Genomic DNA, 22,261 nt, shown 5'->3' on the forward strand with positions numbered 1-22,261 from the left:
GAAACATATTAATTGACATAATCGTATGTTTTGTTTTCAATAAAATTGTATACATTTTGACCCATGAAATAAAACTATGCAATTATTCAGTTGAGTATTGTAACAATCATGTACTCAGTTTGGAAGAACATAAATTCTTTCCAGATCAAGTTTGGGGTTGATTGATTCTCACAGCAACTTGCATAGTGAGGGTGCTGAATTATATTCAGGTTCTGCATGATTAGTGCACAAAAATAATTACATTTTGTGCAGTTGTTTAGAAGCATGAAATATTTGTTAATGAGGGCTCTTCCCTAATAATATCCCGCAGAGTTTCAGATGATCCTTACCCATACAAGGCGAGTGTTGATTAGGAGGTCCTTTCTTGTTGGTGTTAGAAATTGGACATGAGGGATTATAGAAGCAACTCAATGTTGGATACCAAGAAGAATCTCCAAGACCTTCATCTCCAAGTTCCTATACTCCATACGTATTTGAGGGAAAAATTTTGCTTGAAAATGAGTTTTTCAAATACTTTGGATGTCCACCTACAGATGACAATAAATGTCTTTGGGATGGTGTGTGGGGGGGGGGGGGAACATTGAATGAAGCAGGCAGAGGCACAGCTGACCAACCACAGTTGTAGCTTAGCAAGTGATTGCCATCAAAAAGGTACATGTTATTTAGAAAAAAAATGTGTATATATAATGTAAAAAAAATGCATAGTATATATTTTTAAAAAGTTCAAATGGAACTGGAAGGAGCAGTCTCTATCTGTCTAGGTGATGGTGGAGAGGGAAGTTGGTGAGTGAGGCAAGAGGGGAATGTGTGTGTGTGAGAGAGAGAGAGACCCTGGGGTATATCTGAAGGTAACCACTTATGAGATTATTGAACTACATCTGCTTTTTGGGTTACAGGTGTTCTCTCTACCCCCCCCCCTTTACAAAGGTAGAGCATTCCTATGAAACCCTTCTTAAGCCAAAATGGCGTAAAGTGAAGAACCATTAATTTATATAGGAAAAATTTTTGTAAAAGCGAAAATCCTCTTTGTAATGTGAAAACAGGTTAATAATGTAGGTCTTTTGTAAAAGCAAAGTGGCGTAAAGCGAACATTCATAATGTAGGGGACACCTGTATATGTATCATCTGAGACATTATGTAAGCAAATTTCTGGAAGTATTTAAATAAGACTGGGAGGTTAATATAATGTTAGTAGACTCATCCAATCGATTCCTTGCTGACCAAAAAAAATCAGACAAAGCCCTTTAGGATTTTGACTGACATTTAAAAAAAAAGTAATATTGCATGTTTTTGCATTTCGCTGATTTTAGAGAAATGAAGTTGATTGCAACTTCATGAGAAAATCTGCAGATGCTGGTATTCCAAGCAACACACACAAAATGTTGGAGAAACGCAGCAGGCCAGGCAGCATCTATAGAAAAGAGTAAACAGTGGACGTTTCAGGCCAAAACACTTCATCAGGACTTGTTGATGTTTAAGGCTGAGACCCACTTGGCCCAAAATGTAACTGTTTACACTTTTATATTGATGCTGCCTGGCCTGCTGAGTTTCTCCAGGATTTTGTGTGTGCTGATTGCAACTTGTTGAGGCTGTACTTAACTTGTAAGTTAAGTCTGCTTCAGTAAGGAACATGTAATATGTCACTGGAGGGAGTTGGGTCTGGGTAATTCAGCCACTGCTCTCTCAGAAACCAATATGGATGTGGTATACATGAAAAGCCAAGCCGCAAGTGATCACATCTTTTTCATCTCACACCAGGAAGTTTGCATTTGTCAAAAAATCAAACATTGGATGTTAAAATGGGCACATTTCAATCTTTGATGACAAGCAATAATCACAGCTGGATGTTCCAAATACCCATTGATATATAATCTAATTTTAAAAAAAGCACTGACTTTCCCACAGTGGATCAGAGATGGTGCTTTCTAAGCATCTCATTCAAAAAAAGAATCAGCAAGCACCAGTCAAACCAAATCTGTGAGCCTGTCTTTTCCCGCTTCCTGTTTATATTGGGAGTTTTGAAGGATGAAAATCTGCAGGAATGGCAAAGGGAAGCTGCACATATTCAGCCTTGATCAACTAGGCAAAGATCATGTTTCTCTTTTGTATTTGCAGCTTTTTCATGTTCAGTAATGTAAGAACACAGCAAATGAAAATGGAAGGTGATCATTTGGCCTCCCATGAGTGCTTTCCCCCATCCAATTAAATGGTGGTTGGTCTTCTACCTCAGTCTAATTTCCAACACTAAGCCCATTTCGCTTAATTCTCTTTGGATATAAAATTCTGACAATCTCTACATTGAATACGTTTAGTGATAGTGCCTCCACAGCCTGCATAGGTAGAGCGCACACGATTGCCCTGGCAAAGACATTTTATGTCCGTACAAACAAAGCAGTTGTCTAATTTTAGGTCTAATTGCAGACTTCAGAACAAGTTAATGATTTTGACATTCCAGTGTGTTTTTAAAATGACATATGCCAAATCGGTGTAAATTTCTCCATAAAGTTCTCCTTTCCAGTTCCCAGAGCCTTAGGATTTAGTGTTATGGTTTTCCACTACTTTGGGAAAAGGAATTGAAATAACAGCATGAAAAATAAGGTAAAATTTCAACAATCTGATCTGATTTAGGATGGCTCCTGGATCCAACAATGGTTCCAGTGATGTGTGACCTACTCAAACCCTTTAATCGGCCTACAGCAAGCTTTGCTTGTATAACCACTAAGGAAACTTCCACTGCCAAAGAGACTGCCCCAGCTTTAATGACTGTCAGATCAATCAAGTCTTGTAATGTCTCTGAGCACACTGCCGTTCACCCACAGTCAGAAGTATTAAGGATGAAATAAGTAACATTTTAAAAAATTATTAATACTTTTTAAAAACATCAACAGAATGTAAAAATGCTTAAAGTACTTTTATGAGTAATTCAAAATATTACTGCAAACTTAAAAGTTAAAATAGAACTGATCTCATTCCTTCATTTCTTCCTCATGAGAGCTGAGCATCCACTGAGTTAAAAGGATTTGCCAGTTCTGTCAGCAAGTCTGTCCTGATACAGGATTCCTGAGCCGACATGGAAAAAGTGAGGGACCTCAGTTAAACTTTAAGGAATCCTGCAATGCACTCTCAAGTCTCTTTGCACCTCTGATTTTTGAATTTTCTCCCCATTTATAAAATAGTGTCCACCTTTATTCTTTCTGCCAAAGTACATGACCACAGACTTCCCTCCACTATATTCTATCTGCTACTTCTTTACCCATTCTCCCTATCTGTCTAATTTCTTCTGCATACTTCCTGCTTCCTTCATGCTACCTGACTCCTCCATCTATCAACATATCGTCCACAAACTTGGGCACAAACACATCAATTCCATTATTGAAATCACTGAGGTATAACTTGAAAAGACGTGGTCCCAATACTGACCCCTGTGGAACACTAGTAGTCACCGGCAGCCAACCAGAAAATTTCCTCTTTATTCCCACTCTTTGCCTCCTGCCAGTCAGCCAATCTTCGATCCATGTTAGTATTTTACCTGTAATATCATGGGTTCTTACCTTGTTATGCACCCTCAAGTGCAACACTTTGTCTCAAAGGGCTTCTGAAAAACCCAGTACACAACATCCACTTTCCTTTGTCTATCCTGCCTGTTCCTCAGAGAATTCCAACAGATTTGTCAGAGAGCATTTCCTCTGAAGGAAACCATGCCTATTGGCCTATTTTATCATGTGCCTTCACGAACCTTGTCCTTAATAGTGAACTCCATCATTTTACCAACCACAGAAGTCACGCTAACTGGCCTATAATTTCCTTCCTTTTGCCTCTATGCCTTCTTAAAGTGTGGATTGAATTTGCAATTTTCTAGTCCTTTGGAACCATTCCAGAATCTAGTGATCTTGAAAGATCATTACTAATGCCTCCACTATGTTCTCAGGTACCTCTTTCTGAACCCTGGGGTGCAGTCCAACTGGTCCAGGTGACTTATCTACCTTCTCACTTTTCAGCTTCCCAAACACCTCCTTAGTAATAGCAACCACACTCCTGCCACTTGACACTCTCAAATTTCTGGCACTGTTAGTGTCTTCCACAATGAAAATGACACAAAATACTTATTACATCCATCCACCATTTCTTTGTCCCCATTACAAACCTCTTCAGTGTCATTTTCAAGCTGTCCAATGTCCACTCTCGCCTCTTTTTTACCCTTTATATTTCTGAAAAAAACTTTTGGTATCCTTTGTTATTGGCTCGCTTTCCTTCAAATTTCATCTTTTCTTTCCTTATGGCTTTTTAAATTGCCTTCTGATAGTTTTTAAAAACTTCCCAATCCTCTAGCTAGCCACTAATATTTGCTGTATTATATAACCGTTCTTTTGTTTTTATGATGTCCTTGACTTCCCTTGTCAGCCACATGCTTCATCCTCTTTTAGAATCTCCTTCATCTTTGTGATATGTGTATTCAGCACCTTTCAAATTGCTCCCACTGCCATCCTGCCAGTGTCCTCTTCCAATCAGCTTTGGCCAGCTCCCCTCATGCCTCCGTAATTTCCTTTACTCCACTGTAATATTGATACGTCTGACTTTATCTTCTCTCTCTCAAACTGCAAAGTGAATTTTATTATCTTATGATCACTTCCTCCGAAGGGCTCCTCTACTTTAAGCTCTCTAATCAAATCTGGTTCATTATACAACACCCAATCCCTTTCCTCGAGTGGGCTCAACCACAAGCTGGTCTAAAAAGACATTTTGTACGCATTCTACAAATTCCCTCTTTGTATCCTGCATCCTGGCCACTGTACTGATGCCTGTATATAACTCCCATCAGGGTCTTTTTACCCTTGAAGTTTCTTAACTTTACCCACAAGGACACTACATCTTCCTAAGGATCTGATTTATTTTTTTTACCAATATGGTAAACACCTCCCCTCTGCCAAACTGCTTAAGCTTTTGAAACAATGATTATCCTTGGATGATCTTCTGTCAGCCATGACTCAGTGGTACCCAGAACTTGTACCTGTCGATCTCTAACTGCATTACAAGATCATCTACTTTATTCAGTATAATGTGTGCTTTCAAATATAACATCTTCAGTACTGTATTCATCATCCTTTTTGATTTTTGCCCCCATGTTACACATCAACTCATGCCATTGACTGTAATTTTGCCTCATCATTTGCCCTTCCTTCCTCACAAGGTGCTCCTTGAGTCTTGTAACATGTCCTTTTTGTACAGGTCCTCAGAAGAGATCCCAATGATCCAGAAATCTGAAACCCTTCCCCCTGTGCCAATTCCTCTGTCATATATTCATCTGCTAGATCATCCTATTCTTCCTTCATTGACAGATGGTGCTGGCAGCAATCCAGAGATGACTACCATGGAGGTCCTGCTTTTCAGCTTTCTATCCGACTTTCTATATCTCTGCTCATTTTTCTACCTATGTCATTGGTAGCAATATGTACCAAGACTCCTGTCTCCTCTCTCTCCCCTTTCCTTTCAATGTTGTGGGCCTGATCCGAGATGTCCCTGACCCTGGCAACTGGGAGGCAAAGTACCATCTGGTGGTCTTTTTCGCGTCCATGGCATCTCCTGTCTGCTTCTCTAACTGTGGAATCCCCGTCACCTGTACACTTCTGTTCTCCCTCACTTCTCCTCTGAGCCACAGAGCCAAGTTCAGCGCCGGAGACCCGGTTGCTGTGCCTCACCCCCAACATTATCCAAAGCAGTATACTGTACTTATTATTGAGGGGAATGGCCACAGGGTACTCTGCGCCCACAGGCCGTGCCCTTTTTGTCTCTTGAGAGTCACCCAGGTGCCTGCCTCCTGCAACTTAGGGGTGACTACCTTCCTATAGCTTCTATCAGCTCCTCATTCTCCCATATGAAGTGAAGGTCATCAGGCTGCAGGTCCATTTCCTTAACACTGTCTCTAAGGAGCTGTATCTCGATGCACTTCATACAGATGTAGTTATTGGGGAGACTGGAGATCTTCCAGAGTTCCAACCTCCCACACAAAGAACATATCACCAACTCTGGACCCATTTTTGGTGCACTAATTATGTACTAGTAGACAAAGAAAGAGAAAAAAACTCACTAGAAACTTATTCAGAGGTTTCCCCTGTGTTCCCCAAACTGTTCTCGTCAAAGCCTATTGAGCCAAACCGTCCTGCTCTAACTCTGCTCCACTCCAACCATGGCCGCTGTGCTTCTACTTCCCTTTTTTCTATTGGTTCAAATGATGACTCACTCTCAATGAGGCTTGTTCTTTGTAAATTGCTCTGCCTTGCAATTATGTCTCAGAAAGCCCAAGCTTGATCAATCTGTCATTATAAGACATGCTCTCTAACCCAGACACAGCATCTTGGTAAATATTCTTTTCATCCTCTATACCACTTCCTTCTTATAACGAGGTGACCAGAAATCAACACAATACTCCATGTGTGTTCTAAACAGTTTTATCGATCTGCAGCATTACATTGCAACAGTTGTAATGGAGCCTATCAGACCATATGCCTTCATGACCACACTATTAACTTGTATGACAACTTCTGGGGATCTAGAGACTTGTACTTCATATAAACCATATAACAATTACAGCACAGAAACTGGCCATCACGGGCCTTTTAATCCATGCTGAATGCTTACCCTCACCTAGTCCCACCAACCTGCACTCAGCCCATAACCCTCCATTCCTTTCCTGTCCATACACCTATCCAATTTTTTTAAAATGACAATAACGAACCTGCCTCTACCACTTCTACTGAAAGCTCATTCCACACAGCTACCACTCTCTGAGTAAAGAGATTCCCCCTCATGTTACCCCTAAACTTTTGCCCCTTAACTCTCAACTCATGTCCTCTTGTTTGAATCTCCCCTACTCTCAATGGAAAAATCCTGTCCACGTCAATTCTATCTACCCCCCTCATAATTTTAAATGCCTTTATCAAGTCCCCCCTCAACCTTCTACACTCCAAAGAATAAAGACCTAACTTGTTCAACCCTTCTCTGTAACTTAGGTGCTGAAACCCAGGTAACATTCTACTAAATCTCCTCTGTACTCTCTCTATTTTGTTGAATTCTTTCCTATAATTCGGTGACTGGAACTGTACACAATACTCCAGATTTGGCCTCATCAATGCCTTGTACAATTTTAACATTACATCCCAACTCCTATACTCAATGCTCTGATTTATAAAGGCCAGCATACCAAATGCTTTCTTCGCCACCCTATCCACACGAGATTCCACCTTCAGGGAACTATGCACCGTTATTACTAGATCACTCTGTTCTTTCTACTGCATTCCTCAATGCCCTACCATTTACCATGTATGTCCTATTTTGATTATTCCTACCAAAATGTAGCACCTCACACTTATCAGCATTAAACTCCATCTGCCATCTTTCAGCCCACTCTTCTAACTGGGCTGAATTCCTCTGCAAACTTTGAAAACCTACTTCATTATCCACAACACCACCTACCTTAGTATCATTTGCATACTTACTAATCCAATTTACCACCCCATCATCCAGATCATTAATGTATATGACAAACAACATTGGATCCAGTAAAGATCCCTGAGGCACACCACTAGTCACCGGCCTCCAACCTGACAAACAGTTATCCCATCCAGCCACTGTTGAATCCATTTTATTACTTCAATATTAAGACCCAAAGATTGAACCTTCCTAACTAACCTTCTGTGCGGAACCTTCTCAAAGGCCTTACTGAAGTCCATATAGAAAACATCCACTGCTTTACCCTCGTCAACTTTCCTAGTAACCTCTTCAAAAAAATTCAATAAGATTTGTCAAACGTGACCTTCCACGCAGAAATCCACGTTGACTGTTCCTAATCAGACCCTGTCTATCTAGGTAATTATATATACCATCTCTAAGAATACTTTCCATTAATTTACCCACCACTGATGTCAAACTTACAGGCCGATAATTGCTAGGTTTACTCTTAGAACCCTTTTTAAACAATGGAACCACATGAGCAATATGCCAATTCTCTGGCACCATCCCTGTTTCTAATGACATTTGAAATATTTCTGTCAGACCCCTGCTATTTCTACATTAACTTCCATCAAGGTCCTAGGGAATACCCAGAGACTTATCCACTTTTATATTCTTTAAAAGCTCTAGTACTTCCTCTTCTTTAATCATCATAGTTTCCATAACTACCCTACTTGTTTCCCTTACCTTACACAATTCAATATCCTTCTCCTTCGTGAACACCGAAGAAAAGAAATTGTTCAAAATCTCCCCCATCTCTTTTGGCTCCACACATAGCTGTCCACTCTGATTCTCTAAGGGACCAATTTTATCCCTTACTATCCTTTTGCTATTAATATAACTGTAGAAACCATTTGGATTTATTTTCACCTTAATTGCCAAAGCAACCTCAGATCTTCTTTTAGCTTTTTTAATTTCTTTCTTAAGATTCTTTTTACATTCTTTATATTCCTCGAGCACCTCATTTACTCCATGTTGCCTATATTTATTGTAGCTCTCTCTCTTTTTCCGAACCAGGTTTCCAATATCCCTTGAAAACCATGGCTCTTTCAAACTTTTAACCTTTCCTTTCAACCTAACAGGAACATAAAGATTCTGTACCCTCAAAATTTCACCTTTGAATGACCTCTATTACATCCTTCCCATAGAACAAATTGTCCCAATCCACTCCCTCTAAATCCTTTCGCATCTCCTCAAAGTTAGCCTTTCTCCAATCAAAAATCTCAACCCTGGATCCAGTCCTATCCTTCTCCATAATTAATATTGAAACTAATGGCATTGTCATCACTGGACCCGAAGTGCTCCCCAACACATACCTCCGTCACCTGACTTATCTCATTTCCTAACAGAAGATCCAACACTGCCCCTTCTCTAGTTGTTACCTCTATGTTTTGCTGCAAAAAAACTATCCTGCACACATTTTACAAACTCCAAACCATCCAGCCCTTTTACAGAATGGGCTTCATGTTCTCCCTGTTGCTCCTGCTATTAATGGTAATAGGGAATTTAAAATTTACCATATGCTAGAAAGCTATAGTAAAATCAGAAAATGCTGGAAATACTCAGCAAGTCAGTCTGCATCTGTGGGCAAAGAAACAACACTAATGTTTCAAGTCTGGCACTTGATTAGAACTGCAAAGTAAACAAAAAAAAAGAAGCTCATTAAACTGCAGGAAGGATGGGGAATAGAGGTTTTCACTGAAAGGGTAGAGCCGGCCTCATTAGGGTTAAACTGCAGACAAAGTTATCTGGACAATGGTTGATTGGAATCTGTTATAGAGTGAGAACATAAAGTACCTAGGCTGTTGTCGTGAATAGCAAAGCAGGAGGATGTGTCAGTCTGGCTAGGCTGGGAAGGTCCTCCATTCCCAGGGGTAAAAAAGAGGAAAATGAGACCAAAAAGCTGAATCAATAATACAAATTCATGACAGATATAGGTAGAAATCAAGTTACACTAAGTTGTAAAATTCAACATTAAGTCAGAATTCTCCCAGTTAAAAGATGAGGTACTGTCCCTCAAGCTCTTGTTGGACCTTGTTGTGCAGTTCAAGAGGCCAAAGGCTGATAGGACAGAGTTGGTGTGGGATGGGAATTAAAGTAATAAGCAACAGAATCTTAGGGGAACCTCTGTGGACTGAAAACTGATGGGAATCAGATTGTTTTGCATTTTTGGCAATGCTACAGGAGTGGCAAATGGATTTCAATACAGTTAAGTGTGAGGTGTTGTATTTTGGTAAGTCAAACTAGCATAGGACTTGGTACTATGAATAATGATAGGGCACCAAGGAGTGTAATTGAACAGAGGCATCTGGGAGTAGAGTGCATTGTTCGTTGAAAGTAGTGTAAAAAGCTGCTTAGCACAATGGCCTTCATCAGTCAGGACACTGGGTACAAGAGATGAGACATCACGTTATAGTTGTATAAGTTGTTGGTTTGGCTGCACTTGGAGTACTGTGTACAGTTTTGGTCACCCTGTTGTACGAAAGATGTAGTTAAAATGGAAAGAGGGTAGAAAAGATTTATGAGCATGTTGCCAGACCTAGAGAGCGTGAGTTATAGGGAGAGGTTGGCCAGGCAAGGAATAGGATGGTAACATTGGAGAATGGGGGGGAGACCTTTAAAATTATAAGAAGCACAGATAAGATGGATGATAACAACCTTTTCCCCAGGGTAGGGGTGTCCATAACTAGGAGGCATAATTTGGGGTGAGAGTGGAAAGATTTACAGAGTCATACAGCACAGAAATAGGCCCTTCAGCCCATCCCATCACTGCTGACCATCAGCCACCCATCAACACTTCTGCTACAATAATCCCATAGTGTGATATTTGGTAGTCTAAAGTTTTGTTTTCCATTAAATGTTGACTGTTCCCTCTCCTCCAGACTTGAATTCTTCCAGCATTTTCTGTGTGTTACCCATGCTCAAGGTTTCTAGCAGCTGCAAAATCTCTTGTGTTTAACGTTTATCTATCATCTTCCCCTATGTAGCTTCAGAACGGCATCAGAATATCTCACACCCAATGATCAGTTTCACAAGCCACAAAGTATTAGTTGGAAGTTAAACTGTGTACAGGTTTTATTTCTCAAAGACTGTTTCTCATTTTAGTTAATCCTTAAATATGTTACCCATATTATCATAACTCCAGAATGATCCCTAACAGCTTCACCTTTGGTGACCACTTTGGCTGGACTGTGTGAGTGAAGACCCAACAGATCTGTTGCTCTCCACCACCCCTGCCATCACATGCTACACATCAGTTCTTGTAAAGAATTGACTGATCTCCACTCACATGCTAACAAGGCCCAACCATGAAAATAGATTCGTGCTGATTCCACTTCATTGGCAAACGGCTGACAAAATATTGAAGGTCACAAGAAATGTCTGAAAGGTTGCTGCATATCATTTGTGCAGCAAATAAGATGCATAATTTTTTTTTGCCTGTGCTAAGGATCAGGCTTCAGCTAGTAAAACTGATGTCTGTGTCATTGTATGCATTTGTAAAACCTTGGTGGTTAATCTGGGAATAGTTTGGAATCCCTGAAATAAGTTACAAAATAAGTCATTTACAGTACAAAAATATTTTGTAATATTATTGTAACCTTTAATTATAATAATGAAAAACCAACTATTTACTTAATGAAGGAGAGAGAAATTTCAGAAGGAATATTTTCCTGCTGATTGAATTTCCTCTGTAGCCACTGCCTCAGGCTGAATGAAACCATTCACAAGCATCAGAATCAGAATCAGATTTATTATCACTGACTTAGATGACATAAAGTGTGTTGTTTTGTGGCAGCAGTACAGCTAGAAGCATGATACCCAACTCAATCCCGTATGAATGCCGATCCTTTATTTTCTTCACAAGCCACCTTCAGGCATGGCTGAATTCTGCCTATCTGAAATGGAGTATTCTCTCCCACGCCTTTGTCACTTCCAGAAAACCTGACTATTGTAAAGCTCTCCTAACCTGTCTCCAACCTTTCTCTCTTTTTTTAAGCTTCAACTTCATCTCCTTGAGTCAAACTCACAGCGGTTTGAACTCATTTTTCATCCATTTCTTTTCTGCCTACATAAGTTCCTGGAAACCGACAGCTTAAATCTTATCACCACCCTTCCTTGACTCTTGAGTTATTCCAATCTACAATGTTAACCCCTGAGTTATCCATTCCTCTGTCTCTGACCTTCTGTGTATTTTGTTTTTCCATTGCCGAGATTCTGCTGGACTAGTCTGGGTCCTTTAAAATTCTCTTCCCTAATTCTGTCCATCTCTCTGTTCCATTGTCTCCTGAAACACAAACTAGTCCCCAACTAACATTTCCTTATTTGGCTTGATGTATAGTCATTGCATCATAGTGAAGTACAGCACAGAAACAGGCCCTTCAGCCCATCCAGTCCATGCTGAAACAATTTAAACTGCCCACTGTCATCAACCTGCACCATCAATAATCCCTGCCAAGTCTTCAATATTCCCTCCGACCTTCTCTCTAGGTAGAATGTTCTGTCTGCAGCAAGGGAATTACCTTTGTCCCCTGTTGCCCACACCTCAGGGAGTTCCATAGCCACCATGACGCTGAATATTCTTCTATCACCTCCATCTCTGAACCGGCTTCTTCGACAGGAATTCCCCATCCTGCACTAATGACCCCTCCTCGACATCCTGCTCTGGGTCTCTGTTTGCTCTGGATCTTTTCATCTCTAGTTGCCACTAACATCAACCAGCTCGGCTTCAGCACTCCTCTCTGCTCTTCGAACGTTACCCCTCTGAACGCACTGTCCTCCACTCTCTCTACACCAGTCCCGACCTCACCTTCTGCAGGAATCCTTACCTTGTCCATTTCTTCCTCCCCACTAACCTGGTACTTATCCCTGAATATGGCAGAAGTGCTACTCCTGCCCATTCAGCTCCATCCACATCTCCATTCGTGGGCCTAAACAGTCCTTCCCGGTACTGATTCACCTGTGAATCTGCTGGGGCTGTATACTGTTCCTGATGTCCCAATGTGGTCTCCTCTACATTGGTGAGACTTAACATAGATAGGTCTGCAGCTCCATCTGCAAAAAGCAGAATTTCCTGGTGGCCAAGCATTTGAACTCCTATCCCCTTTTCCATTCCAACATGTCGATCCACAGCCTTCTCTTCCGCCATGATAAGGTGACTCTCAGGCTGGAGGAGCAACACCTCGTATTCTGTCTAGCTAGCCTTCAACCTGATTGCACAAACGTCAATTTCTCCAACTTCTGACCATTTTCCCCCTTCCCCCTTCTCTCTTCTTCATTTCACTATTCTTGCCTCTTACCTCTTCTCCTCACCTGCCTATCACCTCCCCCTAGTGCCCTTCCTCCTTCCCTTTCTCCCATGATCTACTTTTCTCTCCTATCAGATTCCTTATTCTCCAGCCCTTTACCTTTCCCAGTTATCACTCCCAGCTTCTTATTTCATCCACCTGCCCGGGATCACCCATTAACTTCTAACTTGTCCTCCTTCCCCCCACTCCCCACCCTCCTCCTTATTCTGGCATCTTCCCCCTCACTTTCCAATCCTAATGAAGGGTCTTGGCCTGAAACTTTAACTGTTTAATCATTATATTGACGCTGCCTGACCTGCTGAGTTCCTCCAGCGTTTTGTGTGTGTTGTTCTGGATTTCCAGCATCTGCAGTATCTATTGTGTTATATGCTGTATATTTTTATTTTCACTTACCGTCTCTGGAAACGTTGACTGAAACACCATCCAGACACATCTGGCATTCTTGCATGCGAGTGAAGTTTGAGAGGAGGGAGTTAAATACATCACTGAGAAATAGAAAACAAACTTCGGGATGGTAAACATTAGAACATAACTAAAGTAAGAATAGGCTGCCAGAAGGTCTATATTACAAAACTGGAAAGAAGTAAATCCTCCTACTACATTTCAGTGGTTCTCCCAAACTATTTCCTATCTGAGTTTGGAAAAAATTAGAAGCACTATCTTTGATTCTTCAATTAAATTTGAAGAAACCTGGGGACCATTTATTCGACACTTTCATATGAATTAATTTGGCCTATTTCAGATCCTTTTCTCTACTTATCCTTGTTCAGGTATGGAGTTCCGGAGTTCTTTTCTTGACACCTTCATATATTTATAAAGTGCTATTATTGCCCATGTTAGTTTAGTTTAGTATTTTTTTTTTCAATATATATTTTCTCATATATAATTTCAAATTTTTTTTTCTTTTTTGATGATTATTTTTGTTTTTTTTTCATATATATTTATATAGACTTGATTGATTTATGTACCTTTTGTTGATTGATGTTTAATAGGATATTATTATCCTATTACTAATGTAATTTCAAGTTTATTGAATTTGTAATCTATTCATTATCATGTGTTGTTTTTTTATATGAAATTTAATAAAAAGATTGAAAAAGAAAAAGAAAAGAAAGAATAGGCCATACATTCCTTCAGGACTGCTCTACCATTCAACTAACTTGTGCTTGATCTATCTAGGCACCATTTCCCATAGCATTCTCATAGCCTTATTATCTTAGCTTCAGTCTCTATTATCCATTATCTTGATAACTGAGTCTCACAGCTTCCAGGGTAAAGAGTTCCAAAGATTCGTCACCTACTATGTAAGACATTTCTCTTTGTCTTAGCCTGTGACTTCTGTTTCTAGATTTCTGAGGCAGAAGAAACACCTTCCCTGTCAAGCCTTTAAGGATTTAGTAAATTTCAATGAAATACCTTCACATTCTTTTAAACTCTGGATGACTTCGGTCTAATCTACTTAATCTCTCGTCATGTGGCAAGATCTTCATCTCTGGAACCAGCCTAGTGAAGCTTTGTTGCATTCCCTCTATGGCAAATATTCCTGTTGCTGAACATAGCACACAGTCCTCCAGGTCCAGGTCATCACGGCTGACATCTATACACAAACCCTTTCATAAGGAATGTTCCCATCCATCACCTGCTGCAGGTCGGCGTATTTATTTAATTACTTATTCATTTATCTATCTATCAATTGATTGATTGGGAAACTGTGTGGAATAGGCCCTTCTGGCCCAGCACACCTAGTTTACTCCTAGCCTAATCACGGGACAACTTACAATGACCAATTAACCTACCAATTGGTATGTCCTTGCACTGTGGGACAAAATCAGAGCACCAGGAAGAAACTCCCATGGTCACAGGAAGAACATACAAGCTCCTTACAGACAACACACACAAAATGCTGGAGGAACTCAGCAGGCCAGGCAGAATCTATGAAAAAAACTACAGTCAATATTTTGGGCCGAGGCCCTTCGGCAGGACATGTCTCCTTGCCTGCCACAAAGGGTCTCAGCATGAAACATTAACTGTACTTTTTTCCATAGATGCTGTCTGGCCTGCTAAGTTTCTCCAGCATCTCAGATTTTCTCGTTTGTCCTTACAGACAGCAACGGGAATTGAACTCGGGCCGCAGGTACTGAAAAACATTGTGCTAACAGCATTGTGCTGTTCTGTGTACATGGACATCAGGGTCTAATTGAACATCAACCTTATCCAAGCTCTCAACATTTAAACATACCCTGCTTTTCTGTTACATGGGTAGTTTCACTCTTTTCCACATTAGTGTGCTCCTGCCCTCTCACTCTGCTTGACTTTATCTCCTTGAAATCTTTTTACACCTTCCTCCCCACTCAACATCCCACCTAATCTTGTATCATCAACAAAGCTGTTTATTGACAATTGATTCCCTCACCAAACCACTGCTGTAGAATCTGATGCATGGGGATCCAGGCAGTCAACTACCATTGTATACAACTAGTCACAGCTTTGCAACCTAAGAGAGGTTTATTCATTACCACTCTTATTTTTAGTCTGATAATTAATTCATCTCAGTATATTAGCCCCAATTCCATTATTCCAAATCTTGCTGACCAAGCCTTTACATAGGAACTTTTTGAAAGCCTTTTGAAAATCCAAGTAAAGCAAAGTCACAAATTCCCTCACATACTGTACTCATTACATCATCAAACAATTCCAGGGGGTATAAATACAAGAGGCTCTGCAGATGCTGGAAATCTAAAGCAACACACACAAAAAGCTGGAGGAACACAGCACATCAGATATGAAAAAGAATAAGCAGTCAATGTTTCAGACCAAAACCTTTCTCCAGCACTGAAAGGGAAGGGGGACATGTCAGTCCATGGCCTGCTCTTGTGACACAATGAGATCACTCTCAGGATGGAGGAGCAACACTTCATATTCCATTTTGGTAGCTTCTAACCTGATTACATGAACATCAATTTCTCCTTTCAGTATTTTTTCCCTCATCCCTTCCCTCTTCTTCTATTCCCCACTCTGGCCTCTTACCTCTTACCTGCCTACTACTCCCCCTGATGCCCTTCCTTCTTCCCTTTCTCCCAAGGTCCTCTCAATTCTCCTATCGGATTCCTTCTTCTCCAGCCTTTACCTTTCCCACCCACCTGGTTTCCCTATCACCTCTAGCTTGTTCTCCTTCCTTCCACCCCACCTTTTTATTCTGGCATCTTCCCCCTTCCTTTCCAGTCTTGATGAAGAATCTAGGCCTGAAATGTGGACTGTTTATTCATTTTCTTAGATGCTGCCTGACCTGCTGATTTCCAGTGTTTTTTTTATTTACAGGTACAGCATGGTAACAGGCCTTTTGACCCAATGAGCCCATGTTACACAATTACACCCACGTCACCAGCTAATCCACTAATTTTTGCAATGTTGGAGGACACCCAAGCACTTGAAGAAAATTCATTAAGTCAAAGGACAACATACAAGCTCCTTACAGGCAAAATAGGAATTGAGCCCTAGTCACTGGCACTCTGCTAGTGTTATGCTGACTGCTATCTCACTATGCAGGATTTTGTTTCGTCAAGCAGGATTTCCCTTTCATAAATCCATGGTAATTCTGCTCAATCCAGCTATCTTTTCAGATAGTTACTATATCATTTATTTTTCTGTAGATCCCAGTACAGTATTTTCCCTACTACCCTAATGTTGAGCTGGCAGACCAGTAGTTCCTACTCATTCTTTCCCTCCATTTTTAAAATATTTAGTATTAACCAGAAACTCATATAGGGAAGTCAGTTTAATTACATCTCATTTCCAGTGTATCAGTGTCTTCAGATTAGAAGTTTATTAGGAAATGTTTGGCATTGTTAAAATAAAAGAGGTTGCGTGCAACATTAACAAACTCAGATTTATTCCTCATCGTTGGCTGCCCAGTGAAGGCGGACATTTCCTCCCTTAAGGTCTCCAGTGAATGAACAAATTAATTAGTTCATCCATTACAGGCATGATACTGAGTGCTAATTGTGGAGCGTAGTTCCAGGGAAGCTTGGCCACTCACTGGCAGCGGAGTGCATTTGCTATGTCAGGGCTGAGATATCATTGTGCAAAGGGCTAATTATTGACCTTGACAACTGCTGTGATCTGGCTGCTTTTTCAGAAACCCTAATGCGAAATTGCTCCCGCCATCACCAGTTCAAGGGACCTCTTCCTTCATAAAATCAATGTGGCATTCATTAATGTGGCTTGATGATGGTTCTCATTGACAGCTGTAGCTTTAACAATGCAATTGATAAACATTAGTGAAGGGTATCAGGAATAACATGTATAATTTCTCTGCAATACCATTTGCAATTGAACAAACAAATGCATCATAATTCCAAATAAAGTTTATCAACCTGAAAAATTAGGCTTGCTTCCCTCCTCATACTCGATCAATTATACCTTTCCATAATTTTCTGTTTTTATTTCAGATAATCGACATCTGAAGGATATGGAAGGGATTTGGTCTGGGTGAGTTGTTGACTGCAGTTTCCTCAGACTAGGTTCTCTATCACAGAGGAGGAGTGAGGTGGAATGGTGGGTGAGAAGGAGTTTGCAGAAGGTATACATGGTGGTAATGCAATGATATTTCTAATGAATTCATGGCTTCCTATTATAATGACTAAAATATACTACGCTCTACAGTCCAAATATATACTAAGAGATCTATTTTGCACACACATCATATTAAAATAAGATGTTAATATGTTTAAAATAAATGAGGTAGCACCTTAAATATAGTAATGGTCAGAGGAATATCATATATGTGAGCTGCTTTTGAATCAGCTTTATACGTATTTGAAAATCTAGTTGTATTGCAGTAACTTTGCCACATGGTGACACTGTTGATTCACCACTGAATTCATATTTCATTATACACTTATCTATTTCCCTTCCTCCCAAGTCTGCACCACACACTTTCCCCAAAAACTTCAGCCACTACAACCTTACTGATTTTCCAAAACAATAACATTACTGGTCATAGCTCAGACTTAATCATTACTGCATGTCCAAATAAAGCAGTTAAACCCTCTGCAAAGAGCTAGATACAGAATCCAAAACAACATTTATGATTATAAATATGCTCTCTAGCCATGAAACTACATTACATATACCATCAACTTAAACTGCAAAAAGAAAAGTTGAAGGAAGAATTATAAACTCTTTGTGACTTTTTTCAATGTCATAATATATGCTCTCAAGCTGCTTTTCGTGATGTGAGATGATTGTGTGTTTAATAGATAAAAGGAAAGTATGCTAAATATTTAATACATCCATTTAGTACATCCATTAGCCATTGATTGCCTTCCATTTTGTCCTCTTTTTAAAATAGTGAAGTAAAAAATCTTTCTCAAGTACCTTTTTAAACCATGAAGTAAACATTTGAACTAAATCCACTTTGCAACAGGGTATTAAAGGCGCACTATAAATCTATCAATATATTTTATGCTTTATTTTTATAGCTGTGCATTTAGCAATGAAGATTTTGCAATGTTCAACACATTAGCATTTTTCAGAGGTTTGTAAATCATTTTGAAAAATACCCTATATATCTGAGAGTTTGAGATTGGTGTTTGTCTAAATGGGATTATCCCCCCAGAATTAGAATCAGAATCAGAATCAAGTTTATTATTGATAACATATGTCATGAAATTTGTTGTTTTGCTGCAGCAGTATAGTGCAATACTAAAAATATAGTAATAAGTAGCGCAAAAGGGGAATAATGTGGTAGTATTCATGGGTTCATGGCCTATTCAGAAATCTGATAGCGGAGGGGAAGAAGCTTTTCCTCAAACACTGAATATGATTCTTCAGGCTCCTGACCTCCTCCATGATGGCAGTGATGAGAAGAAAACATGTCCCAGATGCTGATGATCAAAATTATTATACGTTTTGAGATTTCTTATAATTTTCTGATTATCAAGATGACACATATATCGGGTAAACAATTCAAGATGATTACAGTCATTGGAATTTGACCTAATCACAGAAGGAGAGAATTTAGGCTTATTTACTTTCCTAATTTTTCTGAAAATGAGGCATCAGTCAAAATATATATAAAAAAGAATTGTTGCCAATATTAAGAGGATAACCTATTTACCATGGTCCTGATAGAAACAACAAACCTGTAGTTTTCAGAGGGAAGTTGATTTGAAAGAAACCCACTCGTCTTTATTCCAAACACACACACATTGAGTTCCAAAAAAGTTATGAAATTAAGCAAGGATACATTAATTTGAGTTAGTAGAAGTTCATTTTATGGCTGATGTTTCTCTTCACCGAGAGTGAATAATAAAAAAAATCCAGATGGAATACTCAAGCACAAAACTTGGAACTATTTTGGACAACTGCTTGTTAAAATGAAATTTCTCAGCTGCAACAATCCAATGCTTTTGCAAAAGTACAGTTAACTACTTGATGTCCCAATTCTCAAAGCATTTTATTGGTTGCTCAACTTATGTTTTGCACAAAGCAGAAAATTACAATCAGCCCTCATTTTGGTTGCAAGATTTAAAAATTAATGAAAAGGAAATAACATTCATAACCTTCTTGAAGAGCAGAATTGCCTAGACTCTAGTCTTGCATCAGTGAACATATTCTGCAATTCCAGTCAACCATTCCTGAGCTCAGGCAAGAAAGTTCAATGCTGAGCAAATTCTGGACCTTGCTCAATCCTCATTTACATCTGATTGAACAATCCTGGACCCCACACTAATGAATTCCAATTGAATTTTGCACCATTGCTCTGGATGTGAGTCAGCCTCGCACGTAGTGGGTGATGAGTCTAATCCGGTTGCTGGCTGTGTTCTAGTTTGGTCAATGGTCCAGCAGTCTAAGGGCTCAATCTCCTTAACATTTTACAGAAGTAGCTACCACCAACTTTAAAGATGAGCTCTTAAAGATTATCTCTGAAACCAAGATAGCAGGAGATGCACTTCCACTCAGAACAAATGAATTTTTATCCACTGTATAGGATACTCAGGAATCCACTTCATACCTGTGTGGTGAACTACATATACCTGTCTAGACACGCCCCCTGCTGACTGCTCCTGTGGCTCCTCCCACTAACCCCTGTATAAAGGCGATTGAGGTCTGAGCCCGGCCTCTCAGTCTCCTCACTGCACTATCACACCCCCCACCATTGCCATACGACCCCATCTGAGCATGAAGCAACTCTCAAAAGAAAAATTACTGATGACAATAATCAACCAATGAAATCACCAAACACTTCCTTCTGTATTACTGTAGAATTATTGCCATGTCAATTATCGTTACTTTTTACTTAGTTGAATCATATTATTGCAACTGTTAACAAACCCCTGTAAAATACCATTTCCTATTTCCAATTAAAATCCCCAGGGATTGGACAAAACCGGATGCTACAAATGCAGCTTGAGTAGAATGAATACAGAAGTACAGTACATCGTTCATGTTGATTTATCACCTGGATTAAAAGGAGTGAATCGTTCACAAGGTTGGATTATCTGCTCCCTTCCTAGTGGAACATCAGAAGATTTGGAAGCAAAGAGGAAAAATAAATTCTATAAATCCCTGAAAACAGGATCTTGAAAGCAGAAAAAATTGAAAACAGGAATCGAAGAGAGAATAAGAATGTGGTTAGAATTGAAAGAAACTTTGTGTAGGAATTCAGAATAACCTTCAGTCAGAATCAGACCTCAGATATCTCATTGTATCCAAGTGACTGCTAGGAAGATCAAAGTCAAGAAGCTTTAATAATGCTGTTTCATCTATTCATAATTCTTATATTTGCTGACTGAATTTAATAAATTGCTACAGAACTGACTGTAGAACTTAAATGGAATGTAGTATATGATTTTCATCATCCCTCTCATCTCTTTACTGTCCAATTTGTTCTCATTTCATTGATTCCTTGATTGCTCCACTACCTCAGCAGGAGTCTCTCTTTGTACAAGACAAGTCTTTTTGCCCACATCTCACTGTAGTGTTTCATTTTAATTGTTTCTTTCCTGTAAAACTTAAAATACATTCTGGAAGGTCAAGACCAAAGGAAATTAAAAAGAGGGTATATTGCAGACAACATAGTTTTCTTTAAAAGTCAGTTAATCTTTTGCTTCCTCCCCCAACCAGTCATAATATTTGTTGGGTCAGGACAGTTTCAGATTTAAAGCTGCCATGGACAGTGGTTCGAATGCCAGTGTGCAGATTATAGCTTTAATAAATGAGTAGATCCTTCACCACACAAATATCACTGTCACCTAAATTTCTTCTTCCCTACCTATCTGCATAGTGAAGGAAGTCATTATAGGCAAGTAAGTTTTACTAATACTTGTTATAGGAAGATGTGGTATCTGTGGAATACATGATTTAAATGATTTTAAAAGTGTATTGCGGCAACTCATCAAGCTTCTTCCAAAACATTTTGTGGACTGAGGCCTCTACCAGCCAGACTGCTGCAGGTAGCAGGAATATGGGGAAATCTCCAACTGCATTGATCATTCTCCATCTCTAAACCGCACGGCATCCTGACTTGGAAATACACTGCTCTTCCTTTATTGTTCTAGCATCAAAATTCTAGGACACCCTACCCCATAACAAGGGTGACTTTCACCAGGCACAGTGTAGTGGTTCCAGAAGCTAGCTCATCTCTACCCTCTTGGTATTAGTTAGGGATGGGCAACAATGGCAAACTTTCCAGCAATCTCCTGCTTCCAAGAAACAATTGAAGAAAGCATATGATAAATGTTCAGAAAAAATAACTATGAAGAAAATTAGCCAGAACCTTTTTCCAATAGACTTCTCACTACCAATTCCCAACCCACTCGCTCACAAAGTCTATAACAAGGAAGAGATATGCCACCTGGCCAGACTACTTGATGAAGGAAGAGGAAAGCTCACTAAAAATGTTCAAGGTGGAAATTAACAAACGTTTAAGGTCCTTGCTTAGGGAAGATTGATTATGGCTATGATCAACTTCTCAAATCATTTCATCAAAGTAGATTGAGTGCAACTGGGTGATAGTTGTTGAAGACAGCTCACCCTGCTCTTCTGGTATAGTTGTCACCCTTTTGAAGCGGGTGAGAACCTTTGACTGCAATAGTGAGAGATTGGAGGTGACCTTGAACACTCCAGCTAGTTGGTTGTCACAGGCTTTTAGGGCCTTACCGATACACCTTAAGGGCTTGACACTTGCGAGGGCTCACCCTCATGAAAGAAATTCTGATGCCAGTCTCTAAGACAGAGATTGCAGGGAATGTTTCAGCTATGGAGCAACTGAGGGCAGGCTTGAAGGGCCGATTGGTCTAATCTTTCTTGATTTTCTCATGTAAAAAGTAACCAGTTAGTAGTTTCTGCATGGTTTTCCATCTTAATGTCAACTCACAAGACTGAATAGCTAACAATGTCCTAGAAGCTCATTGCACTAGAGTCAGTCCTGCTTACATTTGACTGAC

The 22,261-nt window shown here is 39.7% G+C and overlaps 1 protein-coding gene across 9 annotated transcripts in view; it reads left to right on the forward strand.

The window, feature by feature from the left end:
* The window catches only part of spata18 (spermatogenesis associated 18), a 103,349-nt gene that overhangs the window by 65,517 nt on the left and 15,571 nt on the right, over nt 1–22,261 (forward strand). For 5 of the 9 annotated variants that reach the window (XM_059989186.1, XM_059989182.1, XM_059989189.1 and 2 more), the window contains one exon: nt 17,261–17,300. In XM_059989186.1, coding sequence (XP_059845169.1) covers nt 17,261–17,300 — 40 coding nt within the window. Of the gene's footprint in view, nt 1–17,260; nt 17,392–20,189; nt 20,635–22,261 lie in introns of those variants that run through there. The other 4 variants (XR_009515662.1, XM_059989183.1, XR_009515658.1 and 1 more) reach the window with 3 other exon arrangements.

The sequence above is a fragment of the Hypanus sabinus genome, chromosome 14 (assembly GCF_030144855.1).
Source record: "Hypanus sabinus isolate sHypSab1 chromosome 14, sHypSab1.hap1, whole genome shotgun sequence".
Lineage (NCBI taxonomy): Eukaryota > Metazoa > Chordata > Chondrichthyes > Myliobatiformes > Dasyatidae > Hypanus > Hypanus sabinus.